General features: G+C 35.6%; 1 protein-coding gene across 1 annotated transcript in view; it reads left to right on the top strand.

The window, feature by feature from the left end:
- LOC124799146 overlaps positions 1 to 17812 on the top strand; it is a 311021-nt gene that overhangs the window by 263043 nt on the left and 30166 nt on the right. Inside the window, exon 6 of the mRNA XM_047262684.1 lies at positions 10397 to 10620. Within this exon, the coding sequence (XP_047118640.1) occupies positions 10397 to 10620 (224 nt within the window). The remainder of the gene's footprint in view (positions 1 to 10396; positions 10621 to 17812) is intronic.

The following is a 17812-nucleotide window of genomic DNA, read 5'->3' as shown; positions in this document are numbered from 1 at the left end:
TCAACAACTGTCTCCATAATGCTCTAAACCTCAATACATTCTTAATTCACATAATTAAATTTCATGACTACCCACCATATTTTTAACACACTACAACATACCTGGTCTTTCAGTGTACACTCTCATAATCTGATGAATATCTCCATTTGCTTTATCTTTTAAATAATGTTCCATTTGGCATTGCTTACAAATGACAAGGTTTTGTTTTCTTACACATAAACACTATTAATGTCTTATTACTTTAAAAATATCTATATCTACATCTACATCCACACTCCATAAGCCACCTGATGGTGTGTGATGGAGGGTACCTTGAGTACCTCTATCGGTTCTCCCTTCTATTCCAGTCTCGTATTGTTCGTGGAAAGAAAGATTGTTGGTATGCCTCTTTGAGGGCTCTAATCTCTCTGATTTTATCCTCATGGTCTCTTTGTGAGATATATGTAGAAGGGAGCAATATACTGCTTGACTCCTCGGTGAAGGTATGTTCTCGAAACTTCAACAAAAACCCGTACCGAGCTACTGAGCATCTCTCTTGCAGAGTCTTCCACTGGAGTTTATCTATCATCTCTGTAATGCTTTCGCGATTACTAAATGATCCTGTAACAAAGCACTCTGCTCTCTGTTGGATCTTCTCTATCTCTTCTATCTACCCTGTCTGGTACAGATCCCACACTACTGAGCAGCATTCAACCAGTGAGTGAAAAAGTGTACTGTAACCTACTTCCTTTGTTTTCGCACTGCATTTCCTTAGGATTCTTCCAATGAATCTAAGTCTGCTTTACCGACGATCAACTTTATATGATCATTCCATTTTAAATCACTCCTAATGCGTACTCCCAGATAATTTATGGAATTAACTGCTTCCAGTTGCTGACCTGCTATATTGTAGCTAAATGATAAGCGATCTTTCTTTCTATGTATTCGCAGCAAATTACACTTGTCTACATTGAGATTCAATTGCCATTCCCTGCACCATGCGTCAATCCGCTGCAGATCCTCCTGCATTTCAGTACAATTTTCCATTGTTACAACCTCTCGATACACCACAGCATCATCCGCAAAAAGCCTCAGTGAACTTCCGATGTCATCCACAAGGTCATTTATGTATATTGTGAAAAGCAACAGTCCTACGACACTTCCCTGCGGCACACCTGAAATCACTCTTACTTTGGAAGACTTCTCTCCATTGAGAATGACATTCTGCGGTCTGTTATCTAGGAACTCTTCAATCCAATCACACAATTGGTCTGATAGTCCATATGCTCTTACTTTGTTCATTAAATGACTGTGGGGAACTGTATCGAACGCCTTGCGGAAGTCAAGAAACACGGCATCTACCTGTGAACCCGTGTCTATGGCCCTCTGAGTCTCGTGGACGAATAGCGCGAGCTGCGTTTTCACACGACCGTCTTTTTCGAAACCCATACTGATTCCTACAGAGTAGATTTCTAGACTCCAGAAAAGTCATTATACTTGAACATAATACGTGTTCCAAAATTCTACAACTGATCGACGTTAGAGATATAGGTCTATAGTTCTGCACATCTGTTCGACGTCCTTTCTTGAAAACGGGGATGACCTGTGCCCTTTTCCAATCCTTTGGAACGCTAGGCTCTTCTAGAGACCTACAGTACACCGCTGCAAGAAGGGGGGCAAGTTCCTTCACGTACTCTGTGTAAAATCGAACTGGTACCCCATCAGGTCCAGCGGCCTTTCCTCTTTTGAGCGATTTTAATTGTTTCTCTATCCCTCTGTCATCTATTTTGATATCTACCATTTTGTCATCTGTGCGACAATCTAGAGAAGGAACTACAGTGCAGTCTTCCTCTGTGAAACAGCTTTGGAAAAAGACATTTAGTATTTCAGCCTTTAGTCTGTCATCCTCTGTTTCAGTACCATTTTGGTCACAGAGTGTCTGGACATTTTGTTTTGATCGACCTACTGCTTTGACATAAGACCAAACTTTCTTAGGATTTTCTGCCAAGTCAGTACATAGAACTTTACTTTCGAATTCATTGAATGCCTCTCACATATTATGCCCATCATTACATTTGGCTGCTGTTAAGAAACATTACTATGAAACAGTAGAATGGTCTGTAGTCTGACTCACTGATCTCATTCTAAATTTAATAAATGGGTATATTACAGAACAAAGAGAAATCAGTACAAACATAATTCACATTAACACAAAATCTACTGCATACTTTTAGCTGACATAGTTTCACACTTCGACAGCAAGTTTTCCTTGAATAATAAAACAAAGTGATGTAGTTGGTCCATCCAACTATTTCTTTTCAAGCAGCATTTTACTTATTAACTACTGTTTTATGGGTCATGTTTGTAGAGTAACATTGTGCAGTCCAAATAACTTCTTGGATTTTGGGTAGATTAGACCATAGGCATTAGGGTGTGGGTTTTCCTTGATTTCAAAGGGGCCTATATAGATGTCAAAAAATTTCTTTATTTATGTCATCAATTTATGTTATCAATTTAGATTTTTCCTGTGTTTTTACTAAAACCAGATCTCCTGTCCTGAACTGTACTCCTTTACTTCTTGTATCATGTCTCCATTTTCTTACCTCTCCTACCTTTTTCATAGTGTTCCTAACAGCTGTCTCCCTTTCCTGGGGTGTCATAGTTTGACAAGGTGGGAAATCAACATTCTCAGAAATCAAGTCTGCCGGTCGTCTATTAAACATTACTTCACAAGGTGAAAAACCGGCGGATGAATGCTGTAGGCTGTTCATTATATCCTCAAAGTCAGTGACATTTTCAATCCAATTAACATGATTTTTACTCTTTGGCTTCCCTCTGACAACCATGCCTCCATCCTTGCCACCCTCCCTGTTTACCTTTCCCTGTTGCTTCATAACCTGGGTTGTGAGTAACTGAATCCACTTTCCCCTCTTCCCTTTCTTCCCCTCTCTCCTCCCTGATGAAGGAACAAAGTTCCGAAAGCTAGGAACGTAAATTTTCAGTTCTGTTTTATGTGTATCTATCGGCTGTACTGAGCTGAGGTAAGTACTGGCCAGCCCCTCTATCTCTTTGTTAGTATTTGTTTCACATCTTATATGAGATTTTCCATTAATCATTTAACATGATTTTTACTACAATATGTTCTGCAAAGCCTTCCAATTTGCTTCATGTACCTTTCCGCTGGGTTGCTTGACAGTTGACAGACCGAAATCAAAATATGCTTTATTCTTGTATCTTCAATAAAATTTTTCCATAATTTTGATGTAAACTGTGACCCATTATCAGACATGATGGCCTGTGCTATACCAACATTTATGAAATAATGATTCATCAGCTTGAGGATAATTTGTTTACTGGTTGCTTTCTTTAATGGGTACAATTTTATAAATTTAGAGAAAACATCAACTACAACAAAGATGTAACTTGATTTTGGTAGTGGTCCATATAAATCAATAGCTGTCAATTCAAGATTTTTATTTGGTAAAATGTTTTGCATCAACCCTTTAGATGTTTGGTATCTCACTTTTACTCTCTGACAATGATCACAGGTTGCAAGTTTCTTCTTCACCCTCCTAGTGATATTATAGAAGTATACATTTTCCTGTCTTCTGTATACATTTTGTTGCTCCACAGTGTCCAAAGCTTTCATGTATGTAACTGATTAACATGTCAATACATTGCTCAGGCCAGCATAGTTTCCAATTGTCTATGTCAGGTCTAGGTCTCCTAAACAAAATCCCTTTTTGTACTTTATAAAACTGATCTACCTTTTCTCCTCCCTTTTTTCCTGTATAACTTTTAACCAATTTCCAATTTTCATCATGACTTTGGTTTCTACAAATCATTACAGATTTTTAGTAATTCAGCTTCATCTTTTACACCCTTTTACAATCTGACACTAGCGATAAAAGATCCCGAACCTCGTGTTCCAAAGATCCATCTCCTCCCCACATGACCAACGATGACAGTCTCTTCAAGTTGTTAAACTCGAAGCCAAAGACAATATTTACACAAAATATTACATGTAAAGAAATTACAGCAATCAATAATTTTACATCTCACAATTACCAATTTGATTCAGGCCATTAGTTTAAATACAGAGGAATGCACAGAGAAGGCTAGCTAATGTTTTGTGCTTGCTTCAAGGTTATGCTAAATGGTATATTCAATGTGCTTTGGGAACTATTATATGCGATTCAATAGTCATAAGTTGTAGACACCATTGCCATGTAAGCAAGGTTAAAGTGTGCAAAGATAAATATACAGAATCTGACAGTCTTCAAATCAGAAATTGGAGTATCGGTTACTTCAAAACTGTTTGCTGTATTGAGTGTTACTATCCTAGTTTAGGGTTCAAGGTGATGTTCTGTTATAACCTCTCTCAAAAGTCCATACAGGAGTAATTGAGTCAAGAATAAAAGTATACAATAAGCTTCCCATCAATACAAAAAAGGAAATGAATAACATATGGGTATTCAGAAGGAAGCTAAAAACATTCCTTAGAGAACAAACTTTTTATAAAATGAATGAATTTCTAGAGTAATGAGGCATCAACTGGGTAAAAGTAGAAGAAACTACTTTAAAATGAAATTAAAATAAAAAAAAATAAAAACACACATAAAAGAAAATCTTTTCATGTCTTATGAAGACAAAATTGTGTATTCCTAACATAAATTATAATGCTAAAATGTAAATTTATTTATATCATATTTAAAATGTGTTCTATCATTTGTTCTACACTATTAAGTATTCACTTGAACTTACTTTCGTGCTGAAGATAAAAATTTTGTATTTTAATGTTAATCATAACAACAAAACGTAAATTTATTTATTCATTTGTGGCACTGGGATAAAAATGTGTACTTCCATTCATTCTGCTATTTTAAGCATTTACTTGAACTAATACCAGTAAAATGCAGGTTATAATGTGTTGTCTGCAACCAGTCATTCATAGAAAATAAGTATTTGTATGATCACATAATTTTGTATTGTTTCACTTGACTTGTCCTCTATTACTAGTATACCATCTATACAATATGTAATCAAGAGGACCAAATAAGAAATCAAATCAAATCAGATGAAAATTAGATGGAGCCAAGTAGGGACTGTGTGTATGATGATCCATGAAGGTGAACCCAGTGCACCAGATTGTTGCAGCACTTGTGTGTGGTCTGACATTGTCATGCTGAAGGAGAGGGTGTTCCATGTGTCGACGAACTCTTTGAATTTGAAACTCAATTACAGCATGCTGTTTCTCATTCATTGACATAGTTATGTTATGTACTGCAATGTTACACACTACAATCTGGAGCTCTCAAATGGAAGAGGACTGCAAATATGTAGACATGAAGAATAAAGACATAAAATGTTAATAACATCTGTTTTATTTAAAAATGTTTGTGAGCTTTCAAATAAAAAATTTGGAGGCATTACTTTTCAACAAGCCATCATTGTCTATTATCAAGAAACAATTTAAAATTCTGAAATAATGTTTAGTTGTGTATATTTTTCACACTTTGTATATGCTGTCTGTATGGTTCTTCTTGACTCCTGCAAAGCTTTTTCCTTACTTTCTTTGGCTGAAAAAACCAACATAGTGAGGTCTTACATCATGGAATATTGCTATAGTTAGATAACCCAATTCAGTTGTTTATTTAGCATCCATATGTCTTATCATATGCAATGATACAGGATTTTTCATAGATTATATTGTGTAGATAATAGTACATGAAACTGTTTTACAATTATATGATTGCAAATAAAATATTACTGTGTGTGCAACAAGTAACCACACAGATAACAACAGTGGGATTTTTGTTACATGTATGAAAATACAGTTTATTTTTCAGACGAACACTTCAGTTCACTATAATGAAAGAATACTGATAATTCAAATAGTCTTTGATATTGTATAAGTACGTGCAAATTAAAATTTTTTAGTTTTTCATGTGTGCATTTCAGCAATTTTTTTATTTCCTTTGGTAATTCACTGAACAGAATTTTTGACAGATAAAGAACACTATTTATATGTGAGTTTTGTGTGTTTTTCTGTCTGAAAATCATCTCTAGTTATTATTTCGTAACTACGGACATGACTGTTTAAGGGGAGTTGGAATGCCCTATCTCGCCAATGTTAAATTTGCTAACTTTGTGTACCTTTTTCTTTGGAACTATTATCTTCAGAACTTTGAAATTCTGGCAGAGGTTTTCAGCATATATTGTGAGCCCACTGAACTAGAACCAATGTTTTCTTTTTGTTGGTATAGTATTTATGAATTTTTTACCATTAAGCCATTTTTTATTGGAAAAAGTATAACATAAACTTCCCTAGTTCAGAGAATAAGCCAGTTCTTGTCATGATTCTAGTTCAGTGGCCTCTTTGAACTGTTTTGCAGCATTTCTGAAAATTTGAATGTTGTTGGTTGAGTGGTTTATGAGATAAAGGTACATGTAACACTAAAAATGTCAAATGCCAGAAAATGCGATTAAAGTAATTTATTATGAAAATTCACAAATACCTTTTATTCTATTATCAAAAGTGTCCAGCAGAGTAATCAGGGTCATCTTCTAGTTCTTCTTCTTCACCTAGAAGCTTTCTTCTCCTTGCTGCCCTTGCTTTTTTTGTATTAAATTCAGCTGCATACTGAGCCTTCCTTACTCGCACGCTGTCCAGAAGCTGAAGACCTCTGATGGTGTTGATACCAGGAGCAATGCCGAGCCTTGCCATGACCTTTAGCCTACCCATATGACCATCATTGAATGAAATAACAGCATCACTGACTCCCCATTTCAATGTTTTTATCCCAACAAATACATTCTTAGGTACACGAGTCCAAATGAGGTTGTTGAACGACTCGTTTTGATTCTGGGTACAACCATGAAGACATTTTCGCAGAAGATCAGGATGCCCCAAGTCTCTATATATTGGTTTAATTACTTCCATAACAGCCAATGGAATATAATTTTTATGGTGATAAGGATCCCCAGTAGCTTGAGATTTTCTATAATTGCACCATGACTGAGGACCATCTGGACAAGCAAAATGTTGAGGATTATCATCAGTTGATGATCGATGTAAATATGTGGCCCATACAGCTTGTCTCATTTCCTGCAAATTATTTGCATTATTTCTTATTGCCATACCATAGTATTGTTGTAATTCATTTATAATTTTATCTGACAGGCGACCTCTAATGGTTTTACCATCTGACAAAATTTTGTCCTTCAGATTCTGTTTCAGTTTCCTTAGACGAGTGCCCATTCGTTTCTGAACATGACCGACACATTCTAGTTTAGTTATTGTCTTATTGACATATGGCATGGATTCTGTAACACTTTTGTATGCCTTGGAGTCCCCATCTCCAAGGAATTTTGTGTAAAATACTCCCCGTTCTTTTTCTGATCTGCTAAACATTTTCACAGCAGCGGCAGCCTCCATGCCTCCACTCGTACCTTCATAATTCTTGCTACATATGTGAGCTGCTTCTATCTTACCAGATGCACAATGGTAACAATGTTTAGTGAGCACTTCATAGTCCAAAACTTTACCGCTGTCCACACTAGTAACAGTAGCAACAGCATTTTTGGATGTGTGACCCCTTTTCTGCCAGGTTCCATCAAAAGCAACAGGGATATCTGGGTTTCCTTCATTTATATATTTTGCTTCACTGGCAGCAGCTTTCATTGATAAATCTGCTACAGACTGAACAGCATCTCCTATCACTTCAGTGTAATTGTCAATTTTAGCAGGTGGAGGTGGAAGATTCATTATGGCACAAAATGTTTGAGCAGCAGTATGTCCTTTACCAATTGCTCTCATTGCATACATTAGCCTGATATTACTCTCAAACAAATTGCTACTGCATGTTTTAGAGCTCCAAAAACAGGTCTCATTTTCACAACTGGCACAAACTATAGCAATTTTGCAGGAAAGTCCTATAGATTTTGTTATGTTCATATCAAAAGAACCTCCACAAAGATTACAACACAAACATTTCTTCATAAACTCAGTAAAAACAGGAAAGTCGACTAAAACATATTGTTCATTAGAAGCTTCATCTGTAATTTCACTTGCACAGTTTGATAACTTCTTTTTTGATGCACTGGTGGGCGTGTCTCCTTCACACATCTCAGCTGTACAAACGTCAGAACTTTCACCAGCATCAACAGGTGCTGAAGCAGAATCACTTGAACAAACGTTATTTGTAAATCTATTACCGCGAAACTTTCGCTTTTTAAATAATGATGCACTCCTAGGCATCGTAGAAACTACGCACTCACCACTGAAAGTCAAAACAAGACAGATAACAAACTCCAAATGAGCGACAAACTAAACTCGAGGCTCAAAACAAACACTCACAGATCAAAAACTGAACAATAAACACAGCTAGTCGTAAAAACAATGGTACCTATGGAAGGATCAAAGATTCTACAACTGAAGAGTGAAATCCACAGCCTTCTATATGTAATGTTTTCGGAAATGCGAAGATTTAAATGTGTACAAATCACAAGATGGGTAACTTTGCTGGGCGCACATGTAATTTTGAAAAATTAAATAAAAATACTTCCAATTGGAATTTCTTAACAAATTTTGCACCATTTTAAGCAGAAAATTTCAAATTAAGTTATAAGGTTAAAAACTGAAAATGTGAATTTTTTCCATTTTCCGGCATTCCAACTCCCCTTAACACTGAAAGTTCTGGTGTACCTTCAGAAAGCATGTACTTTATAAATATAGATAAATTATTGGGTCATGATTTTTAGTTCCTTGAAAAAAAAAGCCTGTATGGTTATTTATGTGTCACTCCTTTGATTATACTTCCTGCTCCCTTTTGAAGTATAATTGAGTGTTTAGCCAGAGAGTATTCCCCCAAAAATGACGCTACACATGACTGCAAAGTAGGGGTGTAGCACTGCATCAGTACTACAGGATGTTTTAAGCATTCTAAAAGCATAACAATATTGACTAATTCTTTGTTTAACAATTCTGTATATTTCCCCCGCCTTAAATGTTCCTCTATCCATCCTCCTAAACATTTAGTATGGGGTATTTGCTCTATCTCACACTGGCCAAGTTCTACTGTTAGATTGGTTTCAAGTTTGTTTGTTATGTGGCTGTAGTTTATCTGAACTCTTTTTATTTCTTTCTTTCATTCACAGTTAATCTGTTATCCCCAAACCAATTGATTACTTCTTCTGTAGCTAAAGTGACACTTGCCTGTAGGTCAGCTTCATTCATAGCTTTAACACATGGTTTGGTGTCACTGGTAAACAATACTGTATCTGTTGCTGATAAACGGCTTGTAATGTAATTTATAAATATTAAGAACAGCAATGGTTGCAATAGGGAGCCCTATAGCACTTCATGCATGACTCTCTAGTATGCTGATGAGTGAACTCTACCTGTATGTTGTATTTGTACCCAGTGATACCTTTTAGAAAGATAGGTTTGAACCAATCACATACTACTTCATGTAGTAACATAATTTCGTAAGCAATAAACTATGGATGATAATGACATCGAATGCCTTAGGTAGAGCCAAAAACAGGACAATTTAACTAATTATTATCCATGGAACTTATGATCAGCTCTAAAAAGTTATAGATGGCTGTATAACTTGAGGTATTATTCCTAAATCCGTTTTGTCCACTAACATATATTTTCTTTTTATTAAGAAAATTGGAAAGTTTTTTCATACATTATGCCTTACTTTTGAAAGACCAAGTAACAGTGATATAGGAAAGTGATTAAAAACATCAGACTGGACACCCTCCTTGTTAATTGGCTTGATAAGCATTTTTTAAAATTTTTCCTAGATAGACTCCTGTGCCAAATCATACATTAATGATAACAGAAAGTTCAGAATCTATGTATCTTGCACTATGTTTTATTACTTTGTCATTGAGCAATGGATGGATGCAAAGCATTAGCAACTTGAAGTCTTCTGACTTATTCCAGTTCAGACGTAGGGAACCCAGATACCTAAAAATGATTTAGAAATAGTACATTACAAGTATGTTACGGTTATACTCTATGAGTAAAAGTACCTCTACAAGGAGTCAATAATTGGATGGCAAAAACCTTGTGCTTACCAGAAGAAACACATATAGGCAACATATACTCTGAATATGGGCTCTCAAAACCAGGAAGACCTCCATATGGAGAAAAGAGTTTAGACAGGGAAAATAAGGCTATTCAGGGATCAAGCAGAACGGTCACATAGGGCCAGGACTAAGGGATTGGTAGCAGGTTAGGATGAGACAAAAACAACTTTTCATGCCATTAATAATATATAATTTATATAGTAACTAAATTTTTGTGAATGATAATTTGACAACTAAATGTGCCAATGAATTGTTTAGAAACATTTGTTACTTTAAATAATCAGATCTCAAAGACAGAGGATTTATTTTTCAGTCAAAGTTGAGAGCTACAACAAATAAGCCAAAACGGTCATCAGAGAAATCAGCTGGCATATCCACTAAAGTCACAAATGATGAACATAAAATCAGGCACAACCAGGCCAGATCTTCAACAACTAGCATGTGGGAAAACTCACAGTCCAGTGCAGAGGTAACACCAGCCACAAGGAGCACTGCTGCAATACAAAACGTTTCAGCAACTTCCAATCAGCTAACAGGGTAAGAAATATGCAAACATGAAAATTTAGGTTGTTACATTTTCAGATCATTACATCTAACATGATTCTTCTTGGTGTATGATGATGGTGTATTCAGTTTTCTATCTGAACAGCCTAATTCAGGTTCTCTTTGATTTCCATTAATCATCCTGGGAATATAACTAAAAAATGCACTATTTTGCATATGTTACACACCTTTTATTTTACAAAGCCTAGATTCTGTGTTACAAGTCTATTTTCTAGTATTACTGGTTTGAGGATGCTATTCATTTTTCTGATGTACTATGAAACTGAATTTACCACCTCTCAAAAAGTTAAGGGCAGTTCAAGATAAGTCATGCTATTACAATATACAACAAGGATATTCATATATATTCCTGTGCTATTGCTCCATGATCTGTAACTATTTAAATTAAACTGTTAACTTGATATCTGCAGAAAATAAATAACCAGTTTTGATTCCATATGGAATAAACCAAGTACTTCTGTTCATGGCACAAAACTGTATAATCATGTGTTATAGAGATACATTTTAGTTATATTGCAAAAATAGGCAAAACCCAGCACTGCAAAAATGATTATTAATGAGCAACAGAAATAAAAAAAAGTGATTTTAATAGTAACTATTTTCCATGGCACAAAAGTTTCAACTTTACAAGAATTGTGGTAATATATTAATGCATAGAATTTTCAATATAGTTTCTCCCTCTGGAACTTAGGTTGTTGATGCTTTCCTGTGATGTGGCATTTGAGTTCAAGATAGGCAGTTCCTTACTAGTGGTGGAAAAAAAAATTCTATGCCAGGAAAGGGAAAAGAGGTGGTACAGATCACTAGACTTTGCACCTATGCCCTAAGTTAAATTCCAAACCTCTCCACAGTGTCCCATTGAGTGTGGCCATGTGACACTGTTGATGGTGATCTGCCTGTCAGCCCAGCAGCACTATTGTTGCTGTTTAACATGAGTAAGCCATGTGCTAGAGACAGGTTTCAATTTCACCAGACTCTTAGCACTTAGCATTGTAGATCATAACCAAGTAACCACACTATACTCTCTCTCTTACAAGCTTTCAGAGCCAGGTATGTTATCCACTGGAACATCAATGGCTTAAACACTGGTGCTTATAACAATAAAAGCTCCAAAATAGATGAATTGGAAATCATTCTGTCAGAATGTTCAAATATTAAAGTTGTTTGTTTAAATGAACACTGGTTTACTGAGGATGCAATTAAAATTCTAATCAAAATAGAGAACTTCAGATTAGCAAGTAGGTTTTGGAGAGGCTCATGTATATCTACATAGTGATATAAATTATGAGACCAGAAACTGTTTTAATTATTTAAATGAAAAATGTGTGTTCGAGAGCTGTTGTGTAGAAATAGTGGACTCATTTGCAAATGTTATAATAATCTCAATATACAGAATTCCAGGGACATCAACAACAGAACTATTCTCATCTAAGCTTCAAATTATGCTAGTAGACCTTTGTAGAGAAAAAAAGAAAAAAAAGTTGTAATACTGGTGATTTTAATATTGATATCACATGTGATAGTAGCCACGCTTCAAGATTCACTTTCTTAGTAAAGAAATAGGGTTTCAAATTGAATTTCTTTGAGTGTACCAGAGACAATGGGCAATCAGCAACATGCATTGACAATGTTCTAACTATTTATGTATATGAATATGTGTATAAATTTCGTCTAGATCTAGGTATTTCACATCATTGTGCACTGTTCATTGAGCTGCCACAGACACAGGAACATTTCATGTATGAGAACCCATATGAGCAGAAAATTTAGCAAAGAAAACTTGCTAACATTTAGTGGGAAGCTAAGAAATAAAACATTTTGATTATTGTAACTCAAGTGTCAAAAACTTCGAGAAATTCCTAAATAGTTTTCTTGGAGACTTTAATGAAACATTTCCACCTAGACTCTGCAGCAATAAAATAACAAATACAGTAAAGTGGATTACCCAGGGCATAAAAATTTCCAGTGTAAGGAAAAGGCAACTCCACAGAGAACTGAAATATAATACAGATATTGATTTCATTAAACATGTTAGACTCTATAAAACCATATTAAATTCATAAAATCTGAGTTAGGTGTTGAAAACTGTAACAAAGAAATTCCAAAATTTACATTGAAGGAAGTACTATTGTAAATCCAACTCAAATACAAGAGTACTTTAATGAATTCTTTATAAGTGTAGCAAAGTCTGATTCAGATGTAACAGAAAATCACAACAAAGTAAATCCCTTTGGCCTAGACAAAAACTATGAAAACTTTACAAAATTCTCAAAAGTTTCTGTGGAGGATGTAGAAAATGCTAGTCTAACATTAAGAAACAAAAAATCTGCAGTTTGTGATGGAATACCCACCAAAGTTATTAAAGTGGTACACAGAACTGCAAACCCACTAGCTCAGATAATAAATCAATGTTTTGAAAAGGGCTGTTTTCCAGAGGTACTGAAATATACTGAAGTCAAAACACTCTTCAAGAAGGGATCAAGAGAGATAATGGGAAATTATCATCCTATCTTGATTCTCTCAGTCCTATCTAAAATATTTGAAAAACTTGCTGTTGTACAAATCCAAAACTTCGTTGCAAAATATTCTGTTATTCTAAACAATCAATTTGGTTTTCAGCAAGAGAAAAACACCATCAATGCAGTAAACAGTTTCATTGAAAAATTAAGTACATCATTAGACAAGAGAAATAAGGTGGCAGGAATTTTCTGCGACCTCACAAAGGCATTTGACTCCGTAGACCATGCATTGCTTGTTTACAAACTTGAAAACTATGGCATTAGCAGCAGTGCCTTACAATGGCTTAAATCCTACTTATCCAACAGAAAGCAAAGAGTTAGCATTTCTTCAAATGACACATATTATTTTCCTGACTGGAAAAAAATATCGCAGGGTGTTCCACAAGGCTCCAAGTTAGGCCCAGTCCTATTTCTCTTTTATGTTAATGACTTACCATTAAATATCAGCTACCCATCAGTTCTGTTCACACATGATACTTCTGTCTTAGTTGAAGATCAGGACTAGGAAAAAATTTCCAAATCTGCGATCAGTACCCTCAGTACCTTAGAAACTTGGTTTCAGCTAAATGGGTTGAAGCTAAATATATCTAAGACTCACATGACGCAATTCAAAACCAGTCAAAATGTGAGCAGATTAAGATTGTACACAACAACCAAGGTATAGAAGAAGTTGACTCAGTCAAATTCTTAGGTTTAAATGTAGATGAAAATTTGAGCTGGTAGGCACACATTGAATACCTGGCAAACAAACTGAGCAGCTTTACATTTGCAGTGCAAATATTATCAACTGCAACTGACATGGACACATGAAAAGTAGCATAAACAAGCTACTTCGACTCCATTATTAGGCATGGTATTGTTTTTTGAGGCAACTCAACAAACATAGTGCGGATACTAAAAATACACAAAAAAAAACCATACGAAATATGTGCACTGCAAATCACGAAGAACCATGTCGACCATTATTTAGAAAACTTAAAATATTAACTCTGCCATCTTTGAGATTATTATATTTTTTACACCAGACATGAATTATTTGAGGGAAACCATTGTGTCCATTCACAAGATACCAGAAACAAAGAAAATTTTATGCTCCCCATCCACTGCCTCAAACTGTATGCCCAGGGACCTCAATACATGGCAATGAAAATTTGTAATAAATTAAAAGGGAACAAGTTGATGCAGATGAATTTATGTTCACTTAAAAGAAAGCTATATGAGCTACTGACACTGAAGTGTTATTACTCACTGGACGAATTCATGCAGGGCTAACTGAAAATTTGAGCTGGGTACAATGTGTTACATGTTCCAAGAAATATCCTTATACTGTTGTTATTTATTATAGTGCTATCATTTATTAATGTAAAAATCAATGTAATTGTTTTATAAATTTTTGACAGTCTCCTGTATGCAAACGAAATGGATTGCAAATGTACATCATGAGATGAATAAAATACAATTCACAAAAGTCCTTCTCATCCCATCGGGTAAGTCTCCTCTAACCCGTGGTTCTCGGTGACTTTTATAAACCTTACCCCTTTGCCCAAGCCTCTCAAGCCCTTATCCTTCATCCCTCTTCCCTTCCCTTCAACTCTTCCGCCAGAAGAAGGAGCTACTGGTCAAGAAGCTTGCAAATAGATGTATAACTGATTATCATGTTGAATTTTAATTTTATATTTGTTAAATTTTCTGCTCATTATTTTCTATATCATATACTTCGAAATTATTATTCACTGCCTAAAACAGATCTGAGTTAAGTCTCTACACATTTAACTTGCACATATTTTGTGTTATGAATTTCTTACTGGAGAATAGACTCTTTATCATAATGATTTTATTGCTGGTTAATATCATTATCTCACCTTGTTTAGTGATTTGTGTCTGGGTTCGGATAACTCTGACTTTCATCATAGGCAAATTTTCTTAAACAGTTCAAAAGAAAATTTCATAATGGTATAAATTTGTCATCTAATATTTTTATTTGGCAACTTTTCCCCAGTTGCTGCTGTTGAAAGCTAATAATTAAGTCACCATCTACATTTCATAAATGCTTTAATTATGTATGATCTTTCTGTAATTCCCTCTAATGTACAGAATATATTCTGAACTCAAATATGATGAGGTATCTCAAATATAATGGCCTGGCCCATGTAAATTCCTAAAACAAAAAGCTGTGTGAATAAGTTGGAAGCAAGCATAGGTCACTGCCATCTACAAGAAGGGCAGCAGAATTGATACACAAAACTACCATCCATCGTCCCTGACATTGATTTATTCTGAATCTTAGAACATATTCTGAGCTCAAATGTAATGAGCTATCTTGAACAGAATGAAATCATTTGAAACCCACCTCACAATTTCTCACGTCACACACTGAAAGCCATGGATCAAGGCAGGCAGCAAGATGCAGTAGTTTTCAATTTCTGAAAAGGATTTTACTCTTGTCAGCATCACATCCACACCTAAAATGGAAAATATTATCATATGGGGTATTGAGCAAAATTTGTGATTGGATTGAGAATTGTTTGGTAATGTGAGGGAAGGGGAGTGGGGGAGCATTAAGTTATCTTTGATGGGAAATCAGTGACAGATGTAGAACTGACTTCATGTGTGCCCCAGGGAAGTATGTTGGGACCCTTGCTGTTCATGTTATGGACAATATTAATAGTAACCTCAGACTTTTCACAGATAATGCAGTTATTTACAATGAAGTATTGTCGGAAAGAAACTGCTCAAATATACACATCTTGATGAGATTTCAAAGTGATGCAAATATTGGCAATTTTTTCAAATGTTCAGAAATGTAAAATTGTACACTTCACAAAACAAATAAACATAGTGTCCTATGACTAGAATGCCATTGAGTCACCACTGGAATCAGTCATCTCATACAAATACCAGGGTGTAATACATAAAATAAAGTTGGTTGGTTGATTTGGGAGAGGGGACCAAAGAGCAAGGTCATCGCTCCCATCAGATTAGGGAAGGAAGTCGGCCATGTCCTTTCCAAGGAACCATCCTGGCATTTGCCTGAAGCAATTTAGGGAAATCATGGAAAAACTAAATCAGGATGGCAGACATGGGTTTGAACTGTCATCCCCCCGAATGTGAGTCCAGTGTGCTAACCACTGCGCCACCTCACTTGGTATAAAATAAGGGAAGGAAACCCTCCCCTATAGTGAACTGATGCATGGAGCACAGTAACACGTAACAGAAAACATCTTTCACATTATCTCTTTTTCCAGCGATAGCACACACATGAAAGTGTATACTGCTGCTGGAAAAAGAGCTAGTGCTTCATGCAAATGCTGTGCTCTATGCAGTGATCTGCTATAGGTGAATAGTTGCCTTTTTGTTATTTTACATGTTGCTCCATCCAGGAATTTCCATTATTGTTATAAAATACCTGGGTGTAACATTTGTAGGGAGAAGGGATGGAATAATCACATAGGCTTGGTTGTAGATAAAGCAGCTGGCATACTTTTGTTTATCTGTAGAATATTAGAGAAATATGATGAGTTTACAAAGGAGATTGCTCACAAATCATTCACGCAAGTTATCCTAGAATATTGCTCAAGTGTGTGAGACTTGTACAAAATAGAACTAACAGGAGATATGGGATACATACAGAGAAAGTCAGTAAAATGGTCACAGGTTTGTTTGATATGTGGGAGAGTATTACAGACATGCTGAAGAAATTGAACTGACAGACTCTTGAAGATAGATGTAAACTATCCCAAGAAAGCCTACTGTAGAATATAATATGACCCCCTATGTGCTGCTCCCATAGGGATCACATGGAGAAGATTGGATTAACTACAGTGCACACAAGGGCATTTAAACAATTATTATTACAACATTACATATGCCATTGGAATAGGAGAAAGCTCTGATAACTGGCACAGTGAGATATACCCTCTGCCATGCCCTTCTTGTGGGTGTGTGAGGTATAGATGTAGATGTAGAACCAGCATAGATCCCAAAAACACATCATGTAAGGCCAACTTGCACTTTTCTCACAGGACATCCTGAAGCCATGCATCAAGATAGTTAAGTGGCTGCAGTGGTTTTAGACTTCTGAAGGGCATTTGACTTTGTACCACACCAACATTTATTAACTAAACTATGATCATATGGGGCCTCAAACAAAATTTGTGATTGACGACTTCTTGGTAGGGAAGATGCAGGTAGGGAAGAGGCTGCATGTTGTCTTGAATGTCAAGCTCTTGACAGAAGGGAAAGCAATGTCAGTTATGCCCTGGCGTGTTGGGATTTTTGTTGTTCATGTTGTATATTAATTGTCTGGCAGAGAATACTGTTAGCAACCTCAGATCTTTTGCAGATGGTGTAGTTATGCATAATGAAGTACATTCTTTAAAAAGCTGCACAAACATGGAGGCAAATCTTGATAAGATTTGAAAGTGTTACAAAGATTGACAACTTGCTTTAAATGTATCGAAATGTAAAATTATACTCTTTAGGAAATCCATTGTAGTAATCAGTGAATTAATCAATTCATACAAATACTTGGGTGTGGCAATTTATATGGATATGAAATGGATTGATCACATAGGCTGTCATAGATTAAGCATGTAGCAGACTTCAGTTGAGCAACAGGAAGCTAGGAAAATGTTGTTAGTTTACAA

This window comes from Schistocerca piceifrons, chromosome 5 (assembly GCF_021461385.2).
Source record: "Schistocerca piceifrons isolate TAMUIC-IGC-003096 chromosome 5, iqSchPice1.1, whole genome shotgun sequence".
Classification (NCBI taxonomy): domain Eukaryota; kingdom Metazoa; phylum Arthropoda; class Insecta; order Orthoptera; family Acrididae; genus Schistocerca; species Schistocerca piceifrons.
This window is presented reverse-complemented; position numbering and strand designations above follow the sequence as displayed.